General features: G+C 45.4%; 1 protein-coding gene across 1 annotated transcript in view; it reads right to left on the minus strand.

The window, feature by feature from the left end:
- Positions 1–24,480, minus strand: part of LPCAT1 (lysophosphatidylcholine acyltransferase 1) — a 243,208-nt gene extending 218,728 nt beyond the window's left edge. Inside the window, exon 1 of the mRNA XM_040353529.1 lies at positions 23,951–24,480. Coding sequence (XP_040209463.1) covers positions 23,951–24,058 — 108 coding nt within the window. The 5' untranslated portion in view covers positions 24,059–24,480. The remainder of the gene's footprint in view (positions 1–23,950) is intronic.
- Between the last annotated feature and the right edge of the window lie 2,995 nt (positions 24,481–27,475).

Below are 27,475 nucleotides of genomic sequence, written 5' to 3' on the forward strand. Positions count from 1 at the left end.
ACTGAACTTTGGAATATGGATCTGCAATCAGCCCTATTATTTTATGTTCATTAAACTTATAGTTAAAACTTAAATAATATCAACCTTATACCTCGGACAGCCACTCAGTCCACGCTCTCCATCGCCCATGAGCTTCCATAGACCTGCCTTGGGACGCTGCGAACATCCGTTCGTAATCGATATGTGTGCTGGTGGTTGTGATTATTTCCCGCATTGTGGGAGCTGTGTGATCCCTCCAGTGTCGAGTGATTGCTAATCTAGTACTCATTAGAATATGGGATATAACTGCTCTATTAGTTTTGGAGAAAAATTCTAATCCCAGCGAAAGGACCGCCAGTCCCGGGGACAGCGGCACCTCTACCCCCGTCACCCGGGCAGCCAAGGAGAAGATCTCCTCCCACACTGGACGAATGACGGGGCATTCCCATAGTATATGGAACAGAGTCCCCACCAGTCCGCATCTTCTCCAGCATAGAGGAGAAGCCTGAGGACTGAATTTAGAAATCCTATACGGAGTCAGGTACCATCTTAACACTATTTTCTGATTGAGCTCCCAAAAGATTGATACTCCTGGTGGAGGAGTTGGAGATACGGATAGCTCGCTGCCATTGATCTGATGTATATGAGGCTCCCATGTCTCGCTCCCACGCTACTATATTGGAAGATTTTACAAATTCTAGTTTGTTGTTCAAGACGTTGTAAAATAGGGATATTCCTTTAATCTTGGTAAATTGTTTAGACAGATAAAGTACGATTTTCCATGGGAGTTGGATCGAGAGAGTCGGACCAGTCCTAAAGAAGTGGTTCAGACGTAAGAAAGTGAAGTGGTCAGCCTCTCCCAAGCCAAACTCCACCTGGAGTGATCTAAACGTTTTCCCGCTTGGGCCTATCATTAGGTCTGATATATTGACTATTCCCTTATTGGACCAATGGGCAATGTTTAAGTCTGGTATGATGCCAGTAAGGCATGTTACTGGTATTGGGAGAGATGTTTTGGCGGATTGCGAATGGGAGACCTTTAGAAGTACCTCCCAGGCCTTCAAAGAGGCTACTATTGTAGGGGATAGCCCGTCAGTGGGTACGGCTCGAATTGTACATGCCATTAGGAGGTCATGTAGACTTCCGTGTGGGTATTGAACTTCCTCCAGTTCCCGCCATCTCGTGGAAGGCGGGTCCGGGAACCAATTCCTCAGCTGTGCCAACACAGCCGCTATATGATAGTCTTTCACCACTATATTACCAATCCCTCCTGCCCCTTTAGACGTTATCGAGTTCCTAAATGCCCACCTTGCTTTTTTACCTTTCCACAAAAATCGGTTGATAAGGGCCTGGACTTTAGTAAAAAATGAGTTAGGGACAGGAATAGGGAGGGTCCTAAATAAGTAGATAAGTTGTGGGAGGACCATCATCTTGAAGGCTGCTAAGCGGCCTGACCACAGCATCTCGGACTTAGCTAGCTCCTGCAGTTTGCCCGGGAGGGAGGCCAAGAACGGGGTGTAATTGTTTGTAAATAATTCCTTTGCTTTGGCTGGTAGCACAATTCCAAGATACTTAATGCCCTCAGTGCTCCAGGCGTATGGAAATCGCGAACCGAGTGACCTCCGTACATTGTCATTGATACCCATCCCCAGAATAAAGGATTTATTCTCATTGACCTTGTAATATGAGATCGTCCCAAATAATTGAAGTGTCTCATGTACCGAAGCCAGGGAAGTGACAGGATCTGAGAGCATCAAAATGATGTCGTCAGCAAAAAGACTGATAGTATGTACAGTATTAGAGGAAGGGAAGCCGCTTATATCTCTATGTGCCCGTATATAGGATGCGAGGGGTTCCAGAATCAAGTTAAAAATTAAAGGGGATAATGGGCACCCCTGGCGGGTACCGTTGGTAATAGCAAAAGGTTTGGAAAGTGTTCCAGAGGTGAACACTCTAGCTGAGGGTGCCGAGTAAAGAGCTAATATTGCCGCACAAATGGGGCCCATGAAACCAAACTTCCTCAGGACCATCTCCAGGTATCCCCAATGGACCCTATCAAAGGCCTTCTCTGCATCCAAAGCTAGGAGCAGAGAAGGCCTTTGCTGAACCCCCGCAAGATGAACGATATTAACCAATCTTCTCGTGGCGTCCGAGGCCTGACGCCCCTTGGTGAATCCCACCTGGTCCGGATGGATCAGTGTAGGCAGTATGTCCACCAATCGACCCGCAATAAGCTTGGCATATAGTTTAAGATCATTGTTCAGTAGTGATATAGGCCTGAAGTTGGCTGGGGTGTCAGGAGTCTTCCCTGGCTTGGGCAAGGTCACAATCAGTGCCTCCAGCATTTCTGGGGGGAAGGACGAAGAGGCGGCGGCCTTGTCAAACACCTTTAGAATGTAAGGTGACAGGATGGATTTAAACATCTGATAATACTCTCCCACAAATCCATCAGGTCCCGGGGATTTGTTGGCCGGTAGGGAGTCAATGGTTTTTTGTATTTCTTCTACCGTAAATGGGGAATTTAGAAATTTTAGTTGTGATGGGGAAAGCTGTGGTAGGGAAACTTTATTAAGAAAGTCATTTATCGAAGAGATAGTGGGTTGGGGCGTATGTTTGTCGTCCTTCAGGTTATAAAGGGCGCCATAATATTGACTGAAGGCGTCTGCCATATCTTGGGGGTGGAGTAGTTTTGTTTTGTGCTCGGGGTGTAATATATGAGGGATCCTGGCTTTAATTCTGCGTCCCTTAAGTCTATTGGCCAACATTTTACCCGCTCTATTGCCCTGTGCATAATAAGTCATTCTCAACCTTTTGGAATGCCTCTCAAAGTCCTCCAGTAGGAGAAGCCTGAGATCGCTCCTTAGTTGCATTAGTTTAGTAGAAATTGTATGAGTGGGTGCCTGTTTATTTTCCCGGTCCATCTTTGCGATTTCATCGGTAAGGGTTTTTATTTTTAAATGCTTCTGCCTCTTTGCCCTTGCCCCCAGTTGAATAAGTATACCCCTTAGATAAGCTTTGTGAGCAGACCACAGAGAGAATGGGTCTTGACCAGGTACATCATTTATATGAAAAAATTCCTGCAAGTGGTCTTCAATAAGTAGTCTGTTGGCGGGTTGTTGCAACAAAAATGTATTGGCCCTCCATACAGGGGATGGATTGGCAATGGAGCCATCCCTAAGAGTCAAAGAAATTGAGGCATGGTCTGACCAGGATATGTCATTTATAGATGATGAGATGGATCTGGTTAGGGAAGGATAATCCGTCAAAAACAGGTCTATTCTCGTGTACGTGCGATGCGGGGCCGAGAAGAAAGTGAAGTCTCTTTCCCCTGAATGTTGGCATCTCCACACATCAAACAGTTCTGCCTGATGGATCGCGTCTTGTAGTGTCACTCCTGCTCTAAGTGCCTTGGACGTGGTGTCCATATTTATGTCGGGCACAGCATTAAAGTCCCCGCATAGTAGAAGGAGGCCCTTCTTAGCGGGTTGTATTTTTCTTAATAGCTTATTGAAAAAGCGAACCTGGTGGGCATTTGGAGCATAGACGTTCACAATGGTGTAGGCAACTGTGTTGATATCGCAGACCAAAATCAGGTATCTACCACTAGGATCAGCTATTTCCTTGTGCAGAGTAAAGGTGACCGTGTCCCGAATGGCAATCAGGACTCCCTTAGTTTTAGTGTCCGCATTCGCGGTAAATACATTGGGGAAGTTTCTGTGGGAGCACTGAGGCGCTGATTCTCTACTGAAATGCGTTTCTTGAGCGCATATAATGTCACTTTTGTGTATCATAGCTTCCCTCCATAGGGACTTTCTCTTTACAGGGTGGTTCATACCTCTAGTGTTGATAGATAGTATCTTAATCACCATTGGTAGTAACTGGGGGTGATGTTTTGTGCAGCAGAGTCACATTTGAGAGACCTGAGGTCCCCTTGGGTGTCCCAGACATCAGTGGCTGAGTGCGTCTGGCGCAAAGGTTACTCACTGTGGTCCCTGGTCGGTAAATTCTTTCAGAGGCTTGTGGAGGTGTTTGAGTTTTGCATGTTGGAGAGCGGGTGGATTCTCCGAGCGGATTCCATCTCAAGTGGTCATGTGTGGCTGTGCAGATCCAAAAACAAGAAAAAAAAGAAAAGAACGAAAAAACAAAACATGAAATTACGCGTAACATCCGTAAACAACTAGCCATTACCATGGCAACAAAAGAACGCTCGTGAGGGCTATGCCCGGGTGCAGCTAAGCGCTGCTCAGGTGTTGGTGGGGATAAGTTCATGCCCAGGAACCATTCAGGATCCCACGAGATTTGGCTAAGTCCAGGATTAGATCATCATCACACTTATAGGAGAACAAAGGCATAGTTTAAAAAGAAAGCACCAAACTTAAAAGCAAAATAAACAAAAAAAGAACTCATTTGTGTGATTTTGCATTTCTATGCGCAACTTGTTTCCAGATAGGAGTGACTGTATTGTTGTGCGAGGTTGGCTTGTCTTCCTCTCTAGAAGCTGGCAAAATTTCCCAGGTTTTTAGTAAGGCAATACCTCTGTCGACTGAATCTACATTGAATGACTTTTCTCTGTAAGTGATGATGAGTTTGGTAGGGAAGCCCCACTTGTAGGTGATATCATGGTTTCTCAGAGCTTTGGTAATTGTACTTAGATTCCTCCTTTTTTGCAGAGTGTGTTGGGAGAGGTCAGGGTAAAATTGTAGGTTTTGAAATCTGGGGGGGATTTTTTCATTCCTGCGCATCGCTTGCATGAGTTGTTCTTTTACATGAAAAAAAGTCATGCGCAGGATCACATCCCTAGGGATGGCATCAGGGAGGAAGGCTGGTTTTGGAAGCCTGTGGATCCTATCGATAGTGAAGTCCACGCTGTTAAGGTCAGGGAGGAGAGATGAGAACAGATCGATCGCATACGGTCGCAGATCTGGGGGTTGCACTGACTCGGGGACCCCCCTTATTTTCATGTTGTTCCTCCGAGATCTGTCCTCGAGGTCTGCTAACTTATTCTTAATCCATTCATCATGTTCCTCCTGTGCTTCACTTGCATCCACTAAGCTGTTAATGGTGGAGGCATATTCCCCCATCTTGGATTCTATGTGTTCCACTCTGCCCTCCACCTCCCTCAGTTCTCCACTCACTCTATGTATACAATTCACCATGTCTGCCTGCAGTGAACTACGCAGTGTCACTAGCATGTCTCTGAGGACTGTGTCCATCACAGGCTGGTTAGATGTAGGGAAAGTTGCAATAGAGTCATGTAACTCACGTGTGTCCTCCCCAGAGTCCGTGGCAGGACTCGCTGCAGGGCCGCGTCCATCGTCATCCAGCCTCATCCGAGTCTTTGCGGGGCTGGTTGATGGTGAGGGAGAGGAGGTATGGGTGTCGGGAGAGGCCCTCTGTTCCCCACTCGAGTATCGAGGCCCTCCGCTGTGTTTGGCCTGGTGTGCAGGCGCGGGAGTTGAAGTCGCATCGGCGCCATCTTGCCTGCCCCCGTCTCGTGGCACTGTGAACATGTCCATCAGACGCTGGGGTTTCGCGGAGCCTTTCCGTTTGTTGGTCATCCTCCCAGTATGTGCCCGGATCGGATCGCACACTTTTGGGGTCAGTTTTGTGCCCTGGATCGGTCGTTTAGTGCCGCTTCGTTCTCGTGGGTGGAGGAGCTCGCTCACCACGCTACCATCCGGTCCCGCTGCAGGCCACGCCCCGTCCCGACGGATTTAGATGGTGGGTCAACAAGGGATTATTACGGATAGGAGATTATTTTGACCACAGGGGAATACGCCCGTCATCATATTACATAGACAGCTTGGAGATGCCTTCCTCGGAGAGTTACCGCTTACAGCAAATTCAGCATTTTCTCCGTTCGTTAGAGAACAATGGGTCCGACTTGACAACGCGCACTGCCTTCGAGAGTAGGTGTGTGCAGGACTCGGCTCTCCGGGGGGGCATCTCTACGTTCTATAAACAGCTGACCACACCTCTCACTAGGCTCCCGTATCAAGTGGCATGGGAGAGGGACTTGAACATTAGTCCTGAGGCGGGGGATTGGCGTAGTTGGAGTACAAGAATTCATAAAGGCATCCTCAATGTGGCTTTGATAGAGGCGGGTTACAAGGTACAAGCCAGATGGTACTTGGTGCCGGAGCGACTCTCCAGAATGTATCCTGGTGTCTCATCCTCCTGTTTCAGGGGTTGTGGGCAGGTGGGCACACCACTTCATGTGTGGTGGACATGCCCTAGGGTGCGTCGCTTTTGGATCAGGGTCCACGCGCTTATTCTTTCGGTCACAATGGTGAATATCATTAAAGACGCCTCAGTCGCCCTCCTAAACAAACCAGTGGATAATATTCCCAGACATGCCCAGACTTTGATATTTTTTATTTTTTTAGCTGCTAAGATAGCTATTGCGACAGCTTGGAAAAGCCCCATTGTAGACTTAACATTGCTAAAACGGAAATTAAACTGGATCATGTTAAATGAGAAAATAGTGAGCGTTTTAAATGACAAACAACCCCTTTTTGAAAAGACGTGGTCTCCCTGGCTCACTTACTTACAGGCCCCTGCGACATAGAGATGCCTTTTCAGTCGATCGATCAAAGATTCCCGGATGGACACACCCTTCTCTCTTCTTTCTTCTCCTGTTTCTTCTTTCTTCTATCTCTAGTGTCTTGCCCTTGTGGATTCTCTGAATTACCCCCCCCCCATCCCCCCTCCCCTTTTATTTTATTTTTTTTTTTATTTTATTTTTTTTAAAAACCTAGACCTTTTCTGTAAAGTTGGGGACTAAGGACTCCCCTACCGGGGTCATTTAGGTTTAATATATGCTGAAGGTATCTTACTTGTTATGATTTTGAGCTGCCCAGATCCTCTAGTTGTGAGTTTACTCGTCCCTGACTCCTACGAAGTGACTCAGCTATCTTAACTATCTGTAAAATGTGTTGTCTGATGGAGAATTTGGGCTCCGAGGGACTTCAATATCTAAATATTGGTCATTGATTGGCCTTCAGTATTAGTTATGTTATGTAGAGGGGCCGCAATTCAGGATCCATCCCTCAATTTGGGTCAATAATGGTTCTATATTTAGTATAGCAAGCATTTGTAGTAATGTGATATTGTCTATATGCTTGGATGCCTGCTCATATGTTACCCAGTATAATTTTCCCTCCTACTTTTGTTTGTTATGATTGAAATTATTTTTCACCTTTTTTTTTTTTTTTCTCTGATTGTTTTCTCCCCTTTTTTTTTCTTTTTATTACGACTTACTATGTGCAGAGCATGCGAGGATTGTTCGCTGCTCTCTGTGTTGACGCATATAATCTTTACTTGAAAAACAAATAAAAATCATTGAAACGGAAAAAACACAAATTGCCGCTAAAACGCATTACATGGTTTTCTGCAGCTTCTCAATTGAAGTATATTGAACCAAAAAAAATAAAATAACAGTTTTGCATTAAAAAAGAAAGTCCTTGATCCTTTCCAAATAAGGCTGGGTTCACACTACGGTTTTCCTGTCCGTCAGCCGCATACGATTTCAGTATTGAAAACGTACGGGCACGGACGGGAAAACGTATAGATAGAGAATGCATTGCAAATCGTATGCACTCGGATGCATCCGGGTGCGTACGATTTGCTGGCAAAACGTTTTTTAAACGTACGCAAAACCGTGTTCAACCACGGTTTTGCGGTCGTTTTTAAAACAGTATGACAACCGCATACGTTTTCCTTTAACATTAATGTCAATGGAAAACGTACATATGTGCGGTTCCATACGTTCCCGTCCGTTTCAGCCGCATACGGTTTTACATATAAATCGTATGCGGCTGACGGACGGGAAAACCGTAGTGTGAACCCAGCCTAAGCAGCAGCTGAAAAAAGTATGCATGAAAACGTGTCCCATAGGAAACCATGTAAATTAACTGTGGGGTGTCCCAGGCCTGAGATGTTTAACCACTTGCCGCCCGCCAATGACATATTGACGGCGGCAAAGTGGTTGTCTGATCCTGACCGGACGTCATATGACGTCCTCAGGATTCTGAGCCGCTGCCCGCCCCCGGGGTGTCAGTCTGACACCCCGCAACACCGATCTCGGTAAAGAGTCTCTCACGGAGACTCTTTACCACGTGATCAGCCGTGTCGAATCACGGCTGTTCACGATGTAAACAGGAAAAGCCGTTGTCGGCTCTTCCTCACTCGCGTCCGACAGACGCGAGTAGAGGAGAGCCGATCTGCGGCTCTCCTGACAGGGGGGGGGCTCGCGCTGATTGTTTATCAGCGCAGCCCCCCCTCGGATCGCCACATGGACCACCAGGGAAGCCCACCCTGGACCACCAGGGTGGGCAAAAAAATAAAAAAAAAAGTCTGTAAAAAAAAAAAAAAAAAAAAAAAGCATTAAAAAAAAAAAAGATGTCAATCAGTGCCCACAAATGGGCACTGACTGGCAACATAGCTAAATCAGTGCCGCCCCAGTGTCCATCAGTGCCACCCTACAGTGTCCATCAGTGCCACCCCACAGTGCCCATCCATGCCCAGTGCCCACCTATCAGTGCCCATCTGTGCCACCCATAAGTAGCCATAAGTGCCGCCCATGAATGCCCATCTGTGCCGCCTATGAGTGCCCAGTGCCGCCCATCAGTGCCGCCCATGAGTGCCCATCAGTGCCGCCTATGTGTGCCCATCAGTGCCGCCAATCAGTGCCACCTCATCTGTGCCCGTCAGTACTACCTCATCGATGCCCATCAGTGCCATCTCATCGGTGCCCATCAGTGCCGCCATATCAGTGCCCGTAATTGAAAGAAAACGTACTTATTTACAAAAAAATTAACAGAAAAAAATAAAAACATATTTTTTTTCAAAATTTTCAGTCTTTTTTTAGTTGTTGCGCACAAAAAAAAAAAAAATCGCAGAGGTGATCAAATACCACCAAAAGAAAGCTCTATTTGTGGGGAAAAAAGGACGCCAGTTTTGTTTGGGTACAGTGTAGCACGACCGCGCAATTGCCATTCAAAGTGCGACAGTGCTGAAAGCTGAAAATTGGCTTGGGCGGGAAGGTGTATACGTGCCCTGTATGGAAGTGGTTAATAACATAACGGGGTTAAAAAAAAAAAAAAATTGTACAAAAAAGAGCAAATAATCGCTACTGTAAGGGGTTAATCACTGTGGGACAGTGAAAGTAATATTTACATTAGTGATTTGCTCTTTTTGTACTATAAAGGGCTAGTTTTAGTGTTTAACCCCATTATGTTACTGGCCGATTAATCGATTATGAAAATAATTATCGATTAATTTCATAATCGATCAGAGTTGTATAGAGACAAAATAGTTAACAGATTCCTTTTAAAAAATGATTAAAAATAGATTAAAAATCAATCATATAATGTACCTCTAGTTTCAGTTTCGTTTTTGCATGCTGTATGATGTACAGAGAGAGACACAGAGTCAATACAGGGCAGAGATGGTTTGTAAAACAAAGCTGATTACTGTGTGTCTAAAACCCCTCAACACCAATCACACCTCCTTTATTAGTGACCACAGAGAGAAAGCTCCCAGGACTTTTTTCATCAGGAAACAGACAACCAGGAAGTGTTCAGAACAGAGAAGGATTAGAGCAAAAACGAAAAATGAGGACATGAAACCAGGACTGCAGTAAGGTAAAGGAAGCCATTTAGCTAAAAAAAAAAAAAATTCTTTAGTGACCCTTTAACCTTTGCATTGTGGGGGGCACCGCAAGGGTACGTTTTGCCCAATTCCCAAAATTCAGCTGCAAGATGTTCTTTGACTGGCTTTCATACTGATCCTCTGGCTTCAATGCATTCTGAGGCACAAACCCAGAACAAGTGAGCACATCACCCACTTCTGACTTGTATTAGCGAATGTTGTAGAATTCTCAAAGGGAGATAAGCAATGACAACCCCCTCCTTCTCTATTGGCTTTTAGAGGATCCCTGAAAACCCTCCTCTTCAGAGAAGCATACCCTTCCCACACCTAACAACTGTATTTTCATTCGAGTCCATCTGATCATCTCCCACAGCGACTACCCTTTGTACCCCTTGACCCTCCCTTCTAGATTGTAAGCTCTAACGAGCAGGGCCCTCTGATCCTTCCTATATGGATTTGTATTGTGACTGTACTGTCTTCCCTGATGTAAAGTGCTGCGCAAACTGTTGGCGCTATATAAATCCTGTATAATAATAATAATAATAATAATAATAATAATAATAATAATAATGCTCCCATGACACATTTCCTTCAAATACTGCAGACAACACGGCCGTTTTGTGCCACTCCATCAGATGTAACAATAGTAGTACTCACGGCCCTGGTGCGCTCCATACATTCATTGAGTGAACAGATATTGTAGGCAGGATAATTAGGAGACACAATCACACCTACAGTTGGAAGATACGAAATGAGCCAATACAATGGCATGGGGTCTCATTGAAGCAGGTTATTTATTTTTAGTTCCCAGTAGAGACCACGCAGAATACAGGGGTTGTTTCTAAAGAAGCAGAGCTTGCCAATTATAGAGTATGGCTGCTGAGCGGGGACAAGAACAGATGCCGGTTGGTGCCCACCAGCTGGGAAAAGCTTTAGATGGTTTAATTAGAAGGTTACAAAGATGCTACAATGGGAAAAGTCTGACTATCTGACCGAAGTTACTGGAAAATAAATGTTTGGAAACAAATTGCTTCTAACATGTTGGTTTAATCATCTAAAAAACAAAATCAAGGGCTTTCTATATACTGTATAGAGAATATTGGGGATTATTTACGAAAGGCAAATCCACTTTGCAGTACAAGTGCACTTGAAAGTGCAATTGCTGTCAATCTGAGGGGAAGCTCTGCTGATTTTATCATCCAATCATGTGCAAGCTGAAATGCTGTTTTTTTATATTCCTTGCAGTGATCTACAGTGACTGCACAGTGGATTAGCCTTACGTAAATAACCCCCACTGTGTCACATTTATATGGCGAAGGCAGGTTAGGAAAACACTCTTCCTAAAACTGACCCAACTTTTAGGGTTCATTCACACAGGTGCAGCGACACTAGAGCTACACCATTCTGACCAAAATGACAATCATGTTTTCTTTTGGTTAGAGTAAAGATCACAATTCTCACGGCGTAACATCATCTTTCACATTATACATAAAAAATTGGGCTAAAAAATTGAGCTAACTTTACTTTTTTTTTTTAAGCGGGAGTTCCTACTTAAAGTAGTATAACGTCCTCTCTCCCAGCCGCCACTAGGGGCGCGCGCCCCCCGCTCGCCCCCGACTCCCGCGTGTGTGCCCGGCGGGCGCGATCGCCGCGGGGCACACGCGATCGCTCGTTACAGAGCGGGGACCGGGAGCTGTGTGTGTAAACACACAGCTCCCGGTCCTGTCAGCGGGGGAAATGCTGATCTTCTGTTCATACAATGTATGAACAGAAGATCAGTGTTTCCCCTAGTGAGTCCACCCCCCCCCCCACAGTAAGAACACACCCAGGCATACTTAACCCCTTCCCCGCCCCCTAGTGTTAACCCTTTCACTGCCAGTGGCATTTTTATAGTAATCCAATGCATTTTTATAGCACTGATCGCTATAAAAATGCCAATGGTCCCAAAAATGTGTCAAAAGTGTCCGCCATAATGTCGCAATACCGAAAAAAAAAAAAATAAAAAAAAAAAAAAATCGCTGATCGCCGCCATTACTAGTAAAAAAAATATAATAAAAATGACATCAAAATACCCCCTATTTTGTAAACGCTATAACTTTTGCGCAAACCAATCAATAAACGCTTATTGCGATTTTTTTTTACGAAAAATATGTAGAAGAAAACGTATCGGCCTAAACTGAGGAAAAAAAAAAAGTTTTTTTATATATTTTTGGGGGATATTTATTATAGCAAAATGTAAAAAAAATTTTTTTTCAAAATTGTCTCTCTATTTTTGTTTATAGCGCAAAAAATAAAAACCGCAGAGGTGATCAAATACCACCAAAAGAAAGCTCTATTTGTGGGAAAAAAAGGACGCCAATTTTGATTGGGAGCAACGTAGCACGACCGCGCAATTGTCTGTTAAAGCGACGCAGTCCCGAATCGCAAAAAGTACTCTGGTCTTTGGGCAGCAATATGGTCCGGGGGTTAAGTGGTTAAAGTGTATATTTTCCCCAAAAAAATGCTGTTTAAAACACCGCTGCGCAAATACAGTGTCACGTAAAACGACCACCATTTTATTCTCTAGGGTCTTTGCTAAAAAAAATATATAATGTTTGGGGGTTCCAACTTCCAAGTAATTTTCTAGCAAAAAAATAAAAAAATAAATACAGCATTTTTTCTAGTAATCAACAAGTGTCAGAAAAAGGATTAGTCTTTAAATGGTTAAACTGACCCCATTTACAGATCAAGTTCAATCCTTTTATCTAAGAACAGAAGATACAATGCTTCCCTTTATCTTGCCTAAGCAATGTTGTGATAAACTTGGCAGGCTGCCTTTTTTTTTTTTTTTTTTTTTTTGACAGCTGTCAGAGAATTTTCTGCACTGAATCAGGAAAATGATGTTAAACCGCCGAAAAAAATAAAAAAATAATAATTAAAAAAGTCAAAAGGCTACAAATACTGCAGCTGCTGACTTTTAATATATGGACACTTAGTCCAGTGCGCCCACGATGACAGTACCTGAAGCCGATCTGTCCCTCAGCTCTCAGGTGGAGGCACCAGAGACAGCTCTCTAATTAGGCGGTTGCCTAAGGCCTCGCACCCACAGGGGCCTCGTGACCACCTAATTTGCAGAATTAAAGAGGTGGGTATGAATAGCAGCGCCCAGGTCTCTGGATGATGGGGTGAGTAGCAGAGCTCCCGTCTCTACCGCACTGGCTGCTCTGTGTCACATTCCCTACTTGTGTGTTCGGCCGGTCACTGGCTTCTCCGTGTACCTTGATCTCTCCCCATGCAGTGCAGCTCAGCCCAGAGTCCCCCCATCCAGAGTTCCACCCCCTGATGACAGGGACTCCCCTTCATCTCCCCTGGGGGGAAACTTAGAAAAAGTGTCCCGACACCAGCACTGACAACATGCCGACGCCAGTGCTGAGAAAGAGTGCACTGACACCAGCACTTTATGGCGCTTAACCACTTAAGCCCCGGACCATATTGCTGGTCAAAGACCAGGGCACTTTTTGCGATTCAGCACGGTGTCGCTTTAACTGACAATTGCGTGGTCGTGCGACGTGGCTCCCAAACAAAATTGGCATAATTTTTTTCCCACAAATAGAGCTTTCTTTTGGTGGTATTTGATCACCTCTGCGGTTTTTAGTTTTTGCGCTATAAACAAAAATAGAGCGACAATTTTGAAAAAAAAAATTATTTTTTACTATAATAAATATCCCCCAAAAATATATAAAAAAAACAATTGTTTTCCTCAGTTTAGGCCGATACGTATTCTACATTTTTTTTGTAAAAAAAAAAAAAAAACGCAATAAGCGCTTATTGATTGGTTTGCGCAAAAAAAGTTATAGCGTTTACAAAATAGGGGATAGTTTTATGGCATTTTTATTAATATATTTTTTTTACTAGTAATGGTGGCGATCAGCGATTTTTATCGGTACTGCGACATTATGGCGGACACTTCGGACACATTTTTGGGACCATTGGCATTTTTATAGCGATCAGTGCTATAAAAAAAATGCATTGATTACTATAAAAATGCCACTGGCAGGGAAGGGGTTAACACTAGGGGGCGAGGAAGGGGTTAAGTATGTTCCCTGGGTGTGTTCTAACTGAAGGGGGGGGTGAACTGACTTGGGGAAATGACTGATCGCTGTTCATACATTGTATGAACAGACGATCAGGCAATTTCTCCCCGACAGGACCGGGAGCTGTGTGTTTACACACACAGCTCCCGGTTCTCGCTCTGTAACGAGCGATTGCGGGTGCCCGGCAGTGATTTCGCCCGCCGGGCACCCCTATTGGCTGAACGGCGAGATGACGTAGATCTACGTGATCTCGCCCAGCAGAGCCAACCTGCCGCCGTATAACTGCAGCGGCTGGTCGGCAAGCAGTTAATATGCAATTTATGCAGTTAATTTTTATCGCTTACATTTTTTCCGTTAAGGCGTGAGTGTGGCCTCATGTCTAAGTTACGCCTAAGGCCTCACAGAACCTAGAGCCGCCTCTGGGAGGCGTCATCTTCGATAAGGGAATCAAAAAGTGAAGCCTTGCAGATTCACTTCCTGGTTCCCTACTGCGCATGTCGCGCAATTTCACTGTTCCCTGTTGTCTTCTGGGACCTGTGCGTCTCCGAAAAGACAGCGTGTGGGGACGGAGATGGGGCCGGACATGACAGATTGCCGCGGATACTGCAGCGATCTAGGCCCAGAAGTGGGAGCAAATACCTGAATTACACAAGTATCTGCTCCCCCCTCCCCCCTGAAAAGGTGCCAAATGTGACACTGGAGGAGGAATCCAAAAAGTAAAATTTTTGGGTGAAACTCCACTTTAAGGCTTCATGTACACGGGATGTTTTTGTCACCTCTCCTGAACGATTTAACTTGACAGATAGTAACCCACGTTTAAAACATCCGGTTTGCAGTGTTTAGCAGGGTTTTGCGTTTAGAAGAGTTCCTTTAAAAAAAAAAAAAAAAAAGAAAAACACCTGTAAATAAAACGCAGCTAAGTACAAGTTACCGCGTTTATAATCGTTAGGCGCTTGAAATGCCTCTGAACCCCTTTTTTTGCATTCCAAAAAAAGCCTCCAAACTCAACTGCCTTGAAACGACTATAAGGCCCCATTCACACCTAAGCGACAAAACGCCCGACGCGGGACGCTTCTGTCGCTTGAGGGGAGAATTCCCATTGCCGTCTATGGAGATGGTTCACATCTCATAGACGCGCAACGCCTGTCGCCTGAAAAAAAGTCCCGGACCCTTTTTTTCACGCGACAGGCGCGTTTTCCCATAGACAGCAATGGGAATACTTTAAAAAAAAAAAAAAAAAAAAAAAAGAAACATTTGTAATCGCGGCAAATCTGCCGCTACACGCGTACGCGGCTGTCGCTTAGGTGTGAATGCAGCCTAAACGACTCTGTGTACATGTACAGATAAGATAACAGAGGAGAGTTCAGGGGCAGCTGAAAAAATGCCCAACTGCTCTTAATCGTCAGTTTACCAGCAGCAGTGTACATTAAGCCCAAGTTTGCGTTGGGGGGGTAGAATCACGATCTCGATTCTTTAACGATTAATCACGCAGCTCTAAGGGACGCTATTAAAAAAATGACTGTATCCATGTGCCTGGGAGTGACAAGTATTTACGTTCAGCTGCCTGTAATGTGTCCCCCGGGGGCCGCTCGTCTATGTCTGTACGCAAGTAAAGGGTCAGATGGGAGGCTGCCAGCAAACAGACGCAGTTGGTCATCGATTTGTACAGGTGGCTGCGCGCAAACACCTGTCAGTCCCTGACTTATACTGCCGATTTTCATGGAGGATGGCACTCTGCTGCCATGTAAATTAGCCCTTAAAGCAGAACTTTAAGTTCCCCTTTATGCCCTCCTCATCCCCCCTCCTCTTCTATTTCTAACACCCTTTTGTGAGGACCCGCGGCGATCTACCTGAAGTTCTTCTGGTAACCCCCCACCTTCTGGGAAACGTCACTGGTCCCATAAGGCTGTGGGACCATTCACAAAGTGCAACCAGATGTGACAGCACAAGGAATCACAACCAGCTGCCTACAATAAACATGCCAGCAAAGATCAACAAGGAAGCTGTTCGGGTGAGAAAAGCACTGGATCCCTGGAGAGGGAAGTGTCCTTTATTAAAAGAGAGCAGCTACAGTATTGGTAGCTGCCGACTTTCATTCTTTTTTTTTTTTCCTTTTTAAAAGGCTGAAGACCTGCTTTAAGGATCCAAATGATAAGCACAAGCGGATTTGTATCTGCAGATGGATATACAGAACCACAACTCTAATCCAATGGGACTCTATGGTTTTACAAAAGAAATAATAAATCGCTAACCCCTCTCCACTCCATAAACTTCCAAAACAGTTTTGATGGAACTTATACAGTAAAACCTTGGTTTGAGAGCGTTTTGCAAGACAAGCACCTCTAAGTGAGGCAATAGAGAGGCACCTCTAAGTGTAGCAATATGGTTACATTTAATAAAGGTACAACATTTAGCAACATATTGCTACGCTTGGTCCCCTTTCACACTGGGGCGGTGGGAGCGTCAGCAGTAAAGCGCACTTTACTGTCATTTTTGCTGCGCTTTTCGGCTGCTAGCGGGGCGCTATTAACCGCTTTTAGCAGCCGAGAAAGGGTTAAAACCACCCCTAAAGCCCGTTTTGCGGGCGGTGCTGCCCATTGATTTTAATGGGCAAGGGTGCTTTAGGAGCAGTGTATTCACCGCCTCAAAGATGCTGCTAGCAGGACTTCCACACTGAAGCGGTGCGCTAGCCGGATGGTAAAGCCCTCGGCTTTCACACCGGAGTGAATGGAGCAGCTCTTTCTGGTCGTTTTGCAGGTGCTATTTTTTGCGTTATAGCGCCTGCAAAGCCCCTTAGACCCGGTTCACACTGGGGCGACACAACAGGCGACTCAGCCGCCTGACGTGTCGCGTCCCATTCGATGCAATGGAACCGTTCTAATAGGAGTGACGCAAGTCGCTCCGACTTAGAAAAAAGGTTCCTGTAGTATTTCGGGGGCGGCTTGGGGCGATCTGCATTGACTTCTATACAGAAGTCGTTTTGCGAATTGCCTCTGAAGTCGTCCTCAGGACGACTTGCAGAGTCGCCCCCGAAGTCGTGCCGCCTATGTGTGAACCGACTCTAAGTGTGAAAGGGGGTCTTAGAGGTGCCTTACTTTCCATTTATACTCTGTAGCTTTTGCTGGATTTTGCTTCTAATCCTCTTGTGGAGGCTTCCATTTGTGGATGAACATTTTATGGTTACATTGTTATAATCTTTTTATATGGAGTAAAAACTGAAGGACTAATAAATAAATGGTTGTGGAAGGAATCATTTGCCTTTCCATTATTTCTTATGGGGAAATTTGCTTTGATATAAAAGTGCTTTGTATTACAAGCATGCTTCTGGAACAAATTGTGTTCGCAATCCAAGTTTTACTGTACTTTAAAAAGGTAAAACTGCTGCACATCCTTGTCAGAATTATTAGGGACTGAAACATCGGTTAAAGTGCTGTGCAGGACTAAAGTCACTGGGACACGGAACTTTGAATCTCTGCGGTATTTGCATAGATCTCAGTGGAGGTAAACTTGAACTAAGACTTACATAGGTGTGGTATGCCTGCCTATAATAAAGGGGCTGGCAGTGATTTACACTTTGCCTTAACAAAACACTTTAAGATCGCAAGGGGGAGGGGGGGGTTGAATCGAGATTGCGATTTTTTTAACGATTAATCGTGCAGCTCTAATGTAAACACATTTTTTTTAGGCGTTTCCTCTAGTTTAAGAAAAAAGTGAGGCCCAGTTGACTCATTGCGTAGCGAGAACAAGCATTCCAGCTATGTGCATTTCAAAGAGCGATTCCCACACCATTTGCCGCACTGCATAGGGCCAGCCCATTTACGTGAATGCACTGCCCTATGTGCACTTGTCCCCCGAAAATAAGCTACTGCTCCTTTTTTGGGCAACATGCTTTACTTGATTCGCAAAGGTTAGGTTTGTTATGCAATCTTGACGCACAACAATCCCGAAAGAAACGCATTGCGTTTGGGGTTCCAGAATGGCAATTCTGCTTGCAATCCCGAATTGCAATATGTGAACGGGGCTTAACCACTTAAGACCCAGACCATTATGCAGGTTAAGGACCTTGCCCCTTTTTGCGATTCGGCACTGCGTCACTTTAACTGACAATTGCGCGGTCGTGCAACATGGCTCCCAAACCAAATTGGCGTCCTTTTTCTCCACAAATAGAGCTTTCTTTTGGTGGTATTTGATCACCTCTGCGGTTTTTATTTTTTGCGCTATAAGCAAAAAATAGAGCGACAATTTTGAAAAAAAAAAATGCAATATTTTCTACTATAATAAATATCCCCAAAAAATAAACAAACAATTGTTTTCCTCAGTTTAGGCCGATACGTATTCTTCTACATATTTTTCGTAAAAAAAAAAATATATATAATAATAATAATAATAATAATATCGCAATAAGCATTTAGCGATTTGTTTGCACACAATTTATAGTTTTATGGCATTTTTATTAATAATTTTTATTTTTTTACTACTAATGGCAGCGATTGGCGATTTTTGTCATGACTGCGACATTATGGCGGACACATTCGGACACTTTTGACAAATTTTTGGGACCATTGTCATTTTCACAGCGAAAAGTGCTATAAAAATGCACCGATAACTGTAAAAATGACAATGGCAGTGAAGGGGTTAACCACTAGGTGGCGCTAAGGGGTTAAGTGTGCCCTAAGGGAATGATTCTTACTGTAGGGGGGGTGTGGCTGTATATCAGGGAACAGACGATCAGTGTCACTGCCACAGTGAAGAACTGGGAAGGTGTGTTTACACCCCTCTCCCAGTTCTTCAGCTCCTGTGACCGATCGCGTGACACCGGCGGCGATCGGTCCCCAAAATGTTTTTTTTTTTTTTCCCCCCCAGACACCCTAGAGCAGGGGTGCCCAACCTTTTTAAGAGCAAGGGCCACTTAAGCGACTGGTAGCGGGCCACAGTGAGCGGAGCGCACAGATGTCAAGCCCATGTCCACGGGCACAGCCCACTCTACTCTATTGGCCCTCTAATCCGATCTTCCCAGATGGAATGGGTAGGTGGGTGTAAACGGCCACAGGTCTGTTTACATCTGTGGCTCAATAGAGGTGAACGAAGGGTCCAATTGGGTCAGACTGATCGTGTCAAAGGGGCCTAAGGCTGCTTTCACACTGATGCACTGCGGTATACCGACACCGAGGGTGCAACGCAGTGAACCTGTGGCTTTCCTGCGGGTTAGCTGCACTTTGCCATAGACTTATGTTATATCCTGCAGGTGTGGTGCACTTTCTGAAGTGCACCAGCTCACAGGTAATAACAGAAGTCTATGGCTCAGTGCAGGTAACTCACACTTGCAAAATAGTTTGAAAGCAGCCAAGTAACCACTGCAGAACAGATATGCCCATATATACACTGTGATTTAAGTATTACCTTTAATAACAGTCTTCCATTCAGGTATTGCCAGCTGTTGCTGTACCAGGTGGAGTGCATCTGGTACCACGATGTCTGTGACAAGAGTTGGCGCTATACATGAAGCATCGGCTTATGCCAATCCACCATTCTAGAGCAGGAGGTCGCAAGCCACATCAGAGGGCTCCGCGGGCCACTGGTTGGGCACCCGTGTCCTAGAGAATAAAATGGCGGTCGTTGCAATACTTTGTCACACCATATTTGCACTGCGGTCTGGAGAAAAATACACTAGTTTGAATAAAAAATTAAAAAAAAGAAATCTGTAAAGTTAGCCCAATTTTTTTTAAATATTGTGAAAAATATAAATTTTGCTGAGTAAATTGATACTCAATATGTCACGCTTCAAAATTGCACCCGCTCGTGGAATGGCGACAAACTTTGACTCTTAAAAATTTCCATAGGCAACGTTTAAAAAGGTCTACAAGTTACCAGTTTTGAGTTACAGAAAAGGTCTTTCGCTAGAATTATTGCTCTCACTCCAACATGTGGTTTGCATACCGTTTACATATGCGGGCATGACTTACGTATGTGGTCGCTTCTACATATAAAATATATACATTTTTACACTGTGCCTTTGAAAAATTAAATTGGATCACGTTTATTCCTATTACAAGAAATCTAAACATCGATTTTAATTTAAAAAAAAGCATGACAGGACCTCTTTAATGTGAGATCTGGGGTCAAAACGGCCTCAGATCCCACATTTACACTTAAAAGGAATAAAGAAAAAATATTTTAAAAAAAATTGTGGCTTTAGGGCCGTTGGGCAGAAGTGACGTTTGACGTTGCTTCCGTCATCCAATGGCATGGAGTCGATCGAGAGCCATCATTCCCTCAGTCGACTTTCTGTCTCTCAGGGTAAAGGAGCGAAGATGACTGGGAAGCGGCGGGAGCCCACCTCTTCTGTCGCCGGGGCGAATCCGCCACAGAGACCACTTTCATCTTAAAGCTGACTGCCTGCCATGAAAAAAAAAAAAAAAAAAAAACACACCACAGGGTTATGGCATCCATCTGCTGCCATAACAATGGTATTTAATGTCAAAGTAGCAACATATATCCACGGTGGGTGGTGCAGAAGTGGTTAAAATTAGATTGTATCGTTTATAAACAGCTGGAAGTGTTTGTTATCCTAACATTTCATATTCCAGATATGTGCCTGCTGTACCATGCACTTGTATAAAAACGTACTCCGTTCTCTGCAAGTCCCTCTGCTTTACTTTTTTTTTTCCCCCAAACTGTCCACACTAAGAAGGAGAGCACACCACGGTCAGTTCTCTAGCTATGCTGGGAACTCAGCCTGCTCTCTTCCAATGATCAGACTTGTTCTGACACACCCCCTTCCCCTGCACAGCCATCCACTGAGAACTTCAGTTTGCTGCTGCTGCCTCTCCTCTCCTCTCCACACACACACCTATTTTGCAGCTGAGAAGAGAGAGAACGTGATCACATATTAAAATAAGGGAAAGGGTATTGATGATGTTTTTTTTAATATCTATATACAAATGTTTTGCCTTTCATTTCTATTTTAAACTAAATAGGTTGGTTTTATAAAAGGCGATGGTTTACAATCACTTTAACACCAAGATTGTAAAGCATATGTCCAGCACCTTAGAGGTGCTTTTCAGCAACTAAAGGACACAGAAAGCTCTGTGCCACTGAAAACAGTATAGTTCTGTGCCGAGTTGCATTAAAAAAAAAAAATCAAAAAAAATTGTTTACTTTTATTTGAATTAAAGTATCCAAAGAGAGGGCTAGAAATACAATATGGAAAATAAACCACGCATTTCAAGGAAATCAAACTTGGTGAGAAGTATGTTTGATAAAATGCATGAAGAGTTAATACTTACCTTTCCAGTGTGTGCTCAGCTTGCCAGAGATTAGGTACTTCCAGGTATGAAGGACTATATGACACGCCCCCTATTTCCCAGAATGCAGCGCCATCTGCCTGGGCAGCCTGTTACCAGGCCTGAGCACTGTCATGTTGAATGGGGAAGCATGCACAGCTTTGAGCAATTACAGATTTTTTGTGAACGCTGAAACTTGTACAGGGGAGCACATCGGCAAAGTGGGATGGTAACGGAGCATGAAAAAGGTTAAAGTACATCTAAACACTAACTCTACAACCTTCTGTTTTCCCCCAAGCAATAAATACTTCTCATCTTTGCTTTGTTGCAGAATTGTGCTGCTGCTGGTGACAACAGTAGAACAGGTTTGTGCAATATACAGCCGCATAGCTGCTTGCAGTGTCCACTGGGAAATGTGACACCACAGAACTAGGGACAAGGACAGAATGGGACCCAAACAAGACCTCTATAAAAGGGTCACCACGTGTTATTTTAATAACTAAATCTGTGAATTGAAAAATATTGAGAATGACTTTATGAAGTTTTAGTGATGGGTTTACATGTACTTTAAGCATAGGCTCCTTGTTTGGCCTGCTATCACGCAAAGCTGTTGCTTTACCTAGTTCAGGCAAAGTGCAAATTCACTTCAAACGCACATGCAATGACAAAGTTCACAGCAACACATGAGCAAAATGCATGACAACAGGTTTAAAAATACACCTAAATGAGCACCTATGGGAATATTTAATAAGACAGGGCAGAGAAGAATGATGGTGAGCAAACTGTTGCAGCCCATATAACCCATAGCTACCACCAAATCTCATAGTCCATTCAAGTTGCTTTCTGATGACCTTCCATGGCAGCCACTCTCAGAGTTCCTCCAGAGGATGCCAGGAGTTCCTTAAAGAGCTTCCCCCTGGGCATATGAAAATCAAAAGCCAGCAGCTACATATACTGTAGCTGCTGACTTTTAAAGTGAACCTTCAGTTTTTTATTTCTTTAAAATAAACATGTTATACCACCATAGTAAGCAGGAGGGGGCATTCTTCCTATGGGCCACGATGGTAAGCAGGAGGGGGCATTCTTCCTATGGGCCACGATGGTAAGCAGGAGGGGGCATTCTTCCTATGGGCGAAGATGGTAATCCGTGTGACATTCTTCCTACAGGCCATGAAGGTAAGCTGGCTGAGGGGACATTCAGAACATCATGGTAAGAGGGGAGACTGCTTACCATCCTGGCCTATAGGAAGAATGTCTCCCCTATTACCATGGTGTTCTGAATGCCCCCTCAGCCAGCTTACCTTCATGGCCTATAGGAAGAATGTCACACCGATTTCCATCTTCGCCCATAGGAAGAATGCCCCCTCTTGCTTACCATCCTGGCCTATAGGAAGAATGAGGGGGCATTCTTCCTACAGAACACCATGGTAAGAGGGGAGACATTCTTCCTATAGGCCAGGATGGTAAGCAGAGGGGGCATTCTTCCTATGGGCCATGATGGTAAGCAGAGGGGGCATTCTTCCTATGGGCGAAGATGGCAAGCAGAGGGGGCATTCTTCCTATGTTCAGGCAAATGGTAAGCAGAGGGGGCATTCTTCCTATGGGCCATGATGGTAAGCAGAGGGGGTATTCTTCCTATGGGCCATGATGGTAAGCAGAGGGGGTATTCTCCCTATGGGCCATGATGGTAAGCAGAGGGGGTATTCTTCCTATGGGCCATGATGGTAAGCAGAGGGGGCATTCTTCCTATGGGCCATGATGGTAAGCAGAGGGGGCATTCTTCCTATTGGAAGAAGATGGTAATCAGTGTGACAGTCTTCCTATAGGCCATGAAGGTAATCAGAAGGGGCATTTTTCCTACAGCAAACCATGGTAAGAGGGGTGACATTCTTCCTATGGGCCATGATGGTAAGCCGAGGGGGCATTCTTCCTATGGGTCATGATGGTAAGCAGAGGGGGGCATTTATTACTATATGCTATCATGGTAAGCAGAGAGGGCATTCTTCCTATGGGCTAAGACGCTAATCAGTGTGATATTCTTCCTATAGGCCACAGGTGTCAAACACAAGGCCTGTGGTCCGAATCCGGCCCTCCAGGCCTTTTCATGTGGCCCTCGCACCTCCCCAGACCCCTACTTTCAAGAAAAGTATCCAGCAGCAGCATAAGCTATAGGCCATGAAGGTAAATAGAGAGGCATTGTACAGAGCACCATGGAAAGAGGGGTGACATTCTTGCTATGGACCACCACCATAACAGGGGGGCACTCTTTCCATGGACTGCCACCATAAGGGGTGCATGCCCTTCCTACGGGCTACCGCTGTAAGGGGGGGAAACATCCTTCCTATGACCACTTCTGCATGGGTGGCATTCCTCCCACTGCCCCCTGATAAACTGTTATTTTGAGACCATAAACTGATCTCAGGGATACCACTGGAGTAAACACCCTTCCTATGGACCACCATAAGGGGGAAGATGCCATCCCTACATAAGGAGAGGGTACAGAACACCCTTCCTATGGCCCACCATAAGGGGGAAGATGCCATCCCTACATAAGGAGAGGGGACAGAACACCCTTCCTAAGGACCACCATAAGGGGGAAGATGCCATCCCTACATAAGGAGAGGGTACAGAACACCCTTCCCATGGACCACCACCATAAGGTGGAAACATCCTTCCTATGGCCCACCACTGCATGGATGGCATTCTTATCAGTGCTATAAGCAGGGGGTCCCCTGGCACTGATTTCAGGGATGGCACTGGGGTAGAAGGTTGAGAAGGGCCGTGCTATGGTACAGGTTGTGATGATATCCATGGTAAATGCTGATCCCTGTCTAGGAGGAGGGGTGTGTAGTCCTGCTGGACCTCACAGCTGACACCTCCAGCCAAGCTGTGATGATGAGGAGGATGATGAGGATGATGGGTGCTCTCTCTCTCACACACAGACCACACACACCGAGCACCTACTTTGGCTTTCTGTAGCGGGGTGAAGCGCAGGTCATGCACAAAGGGGTTCCTGACCGGCCTGGCCAGCTCCTTCTCCCGACCGGCTCCCTTGTTCCTCACCAGCCTCATGCCGATCAATGGATAACAATGATGGTGGAGTGACGGAGAATACAAGCAATCCAAGAGGCCAGAAGTTCCCGGCGGATGGAGCTGTGCTCTGATGGAGGGAGACGATATCTGTCCCCCCTTTCCTGTTCCTCCCGACAAGGCGGGCGGCGGGGTGGGGGGGGGTTCTAATCCGAGCCGGAGATGTCCACAAGGAGGGGAGGAGGGAGCTGCGAGGCCGGGGGATGCTTAGCGCCGATTAGCCGGGCGGCCGGGGAAGTCACACACAAAGCGAAAGCTACGGAGGAGGGGAAAGGAGGATGTGAGGGGAACTGACAAGACACGTCTCCGGAGGATGGTGAGGAGACCTGGAGGTGGAGGAGGAGCCGCTGTCTGCACCGGCCAGCAAAGGGTGTACGAGGAGGAAGCTGCCAGATGATGCGCTGCCTTCCCCCTCCCCCTCCCCTCCACCGGTATATACAAGGGGGAGGAGACACGTGTGAGGGGCGGAGACTTCTCCTCACAGGCAGCCCGAGCCTAGCTCTGCATTCTGCCATCAGGGGGGACTCTGCTTTCCATGCACCTGCTGGGGGCTCTTCCTCTCAGATGGAACAAAGTATCCAACAAAGTATCTTATGAAACCCATCTAGACTGCAGGTTACCAAGTGTGGTGGCTGCCTTAGTTTTCTTTTGGGTTTGCTATGTGGGAAGGTTGCAGCGCCTATACACCTGTATTCCTTAAATTTAGGTTGGCGCCTAAACCGCTGCATTTGGCGTTCAGAACACCTTTCGGGCCTCCTGCGCGCCGGGGGTTTGCCCATCTCTCCTAGATGTCTTTCCACCTGGCAGGAAAAAAACGCATCTAGTCACATCAAGCGCTTGGACATTAATTCATATGAAAGGGCCCCATACACTAACCGGACACTTGTTCAATTGCTTGGTAACACAAATTGCTGATCAGCCAATCACATGGCAGCAAGCTTTTAGATTGTAAGCTCTAACAAGCAGGGCCCTCTGATTCCTCCTGTATTGTATTGTGACTGTACTGTCTTCCCTGAAGTTGTAAAGCACTATATAAATCCTGTATAATAATTTAGGCATCTAGATGTAGTGAAGATGACTTGCTGAAGTTCAAACTGAGCATCAGAATGGGGAAGAAAGGGGATTTACCTGTCCCGTGGTCCAGCGATGCAGGCTAATGAAGCCCCCCGCTCCTCTCCTCTCCACAGCGCCGGCATTCTTACTGTGGGCACCCGGCTGTGGCTTTACACCCAGGCCTGCACTGCGCAGTCTTCTGCGACCTGTGACGTGTCCCTGAAGTTTGCATGAAGGGAGGGGGGAGAGGTGAACTTCCTTCCGGCGCCAGGAGGAAGTGGGAGCTGGCTGCCTCTAAAAAGAGGGTATCCGCCCCCCCCCCAAAAAAATAACATGCCAAATGTGGCATGTCAGTGGGTTACCACCACTTAAAGCGGAAGTTTCATTTTTGGGTGGTACTCTGCTTTAAGTGACTTTGAATGTGGCATGGATTTTGGTGCCAGATGGGCTGGTCTGAGTATTTAAAAAACTGCTGATCTACTGAGATTTTCACACACAACCATCTCTAGGATTTACAGAGAATGGTCCAAAGAAGAAAAAATATCCAGTGAGCGGCAGTTATGTGGACGAAAATGCTTTGTTGATGTCAGAGGAGAATGGGCAGAATGCTCTGAGATGATATAAAGGCAACAGTAACTCATATAACCACTCGTTACACCCAAGGTATGCAGAATACCATCTCTGAACACACAACACATCAAACCTTGAAGCAGATGAGCTACAGCAGCAGAAGACCACACAGAGTGCCACTCCTGTCAGCTAGGAACAGGAAACTGAGGCTACAATTCGCACAGGCTCACCAAAATTGGACAACAGAAGATTGGAAGAACATTGCCTGGTCTGATGAGTCTCGCATTCAGGTGGTAGGGTCAGAATTTGGCGTAAACAATATGAAAGCATGGATCCATGCTGCCTTGTATGAACGGTTCAGGCTGGTGGTGTAATGGTGTGGGGGGTATTTTCTTGGCACACTTTGGGCCCCTTCGTACCAATTGAATATCATTTAAACACCATGGTCTACCTGAGTAATGTTGCTGACCATGCCCATCCCTTTATGACTACAGTGTACCCATCTTCTGATGGCTCCTTCCAGCAGGATAATGCACCATGTCAGAAAGCCCAAATCACCTCACATTGGTTTCTTGAACATGACAATTAGTCCACTGTACTCCAATGGCCTCCACAGTCACCAGATCCCAATCCAATAGAGCAGGAGATTCCCATCATGGATGTGCAGCGGACAAATCTGCAGCAACTGTGTGATGCTATCATGTCAATAATCTCTAAGGAATGTTTCCAAACCCCTGTGCCATGAAGAATTAAGGCAGTTCTGAAGGCAAAGGGAGGTCCAACATGGTACTAGAAAGGCGTACCTAAGAAAGAATGTAATGCTACCACAGACATGCAACAGGAGATGGTTAGAGACTGCCGACATGCTGTAGCCACTTGCCAACTAGCGTGGGACCTGTAAATCACTAGATTTCAAGTGGTTATACCAGGAGAATGCCTGCAGGTACCATTTTTTAGAGCCTGTGGTTGGCTCTCTTGTAAAAGCAATCCTAGCAATTAACTAGCTGCTGGATTGCTTTTACAAGCCGCGAGAGGGGACGTTTTATCCCATAATAACCGTACAATTGTGACATGACATGGGCAACAGTTTTTTTGCCACAAGTGCAAAGCATCCCCAGCACAGCATGTAAACACCCTGTGTGCTTTACTGTTCAGGTATTCCGATAGCTGCTGGTGTTGGCTATCAGAATACAATAGCCACATTGGGAAATTTGTCCATCCGTCCTGTTAGGAAACTGTATCTTTCTTTTTTCATTCAGCCCACAGGTATAACACTGATGCTGACACTCGTGCTGTCCAGGAATATACACAATATCGCCCCCCCCCCTTTTGCGCACACACAGCAGTGTTATTATTTCCCAAAGGAGGAACCGGTTGGATTTTTCGGAGGGGGGGGGGGGGCAATCATTTTTAAAGGGATTGTAAAGGTTTGTTTTTTATTTTCTAAATTGGTTCCTTTAAGCTAGTGCATTGTTGGTTCACTTACCTTTTCCTTCCATTTCCCTTCTAAATGTTTTTTTTCTTTGTCTGAATTTCTCACTTCCTGTTCCTCCTCAGTAAGCTGTTCTGTAAGACTAACCCCCAGCCAGAACGGCTCGGATGATGGGGGCAAGCTTACTGAGGAGGAACAGGAAGTGAGAAATTCAGACACAGAAAAAAAACATTTAGAAGGGAAATCGAAGGAAAAGGTAAGTGAACCAACAATGCACTAGCCTAAAGGAACCTATTTAGAAAATAACCCTTACAACCCCTTTAATAGCGCCCCTCCACATCTTG

The sequence above is a fragment of the Rana temporaria genome, chromosome 5 (assembly GCF_905171775.1).
Source record: "Rana temporaria chromosome 5, aRanTem1.1, whole genome shotgun sequence".
In the NCBI taxonomy this organism is placed as follows: domain Eukaryota; kingdom Metazoa; phylum Chordata; class Amphibia; order Anura; family Ranidae; genus Rana; species Rana temporaria.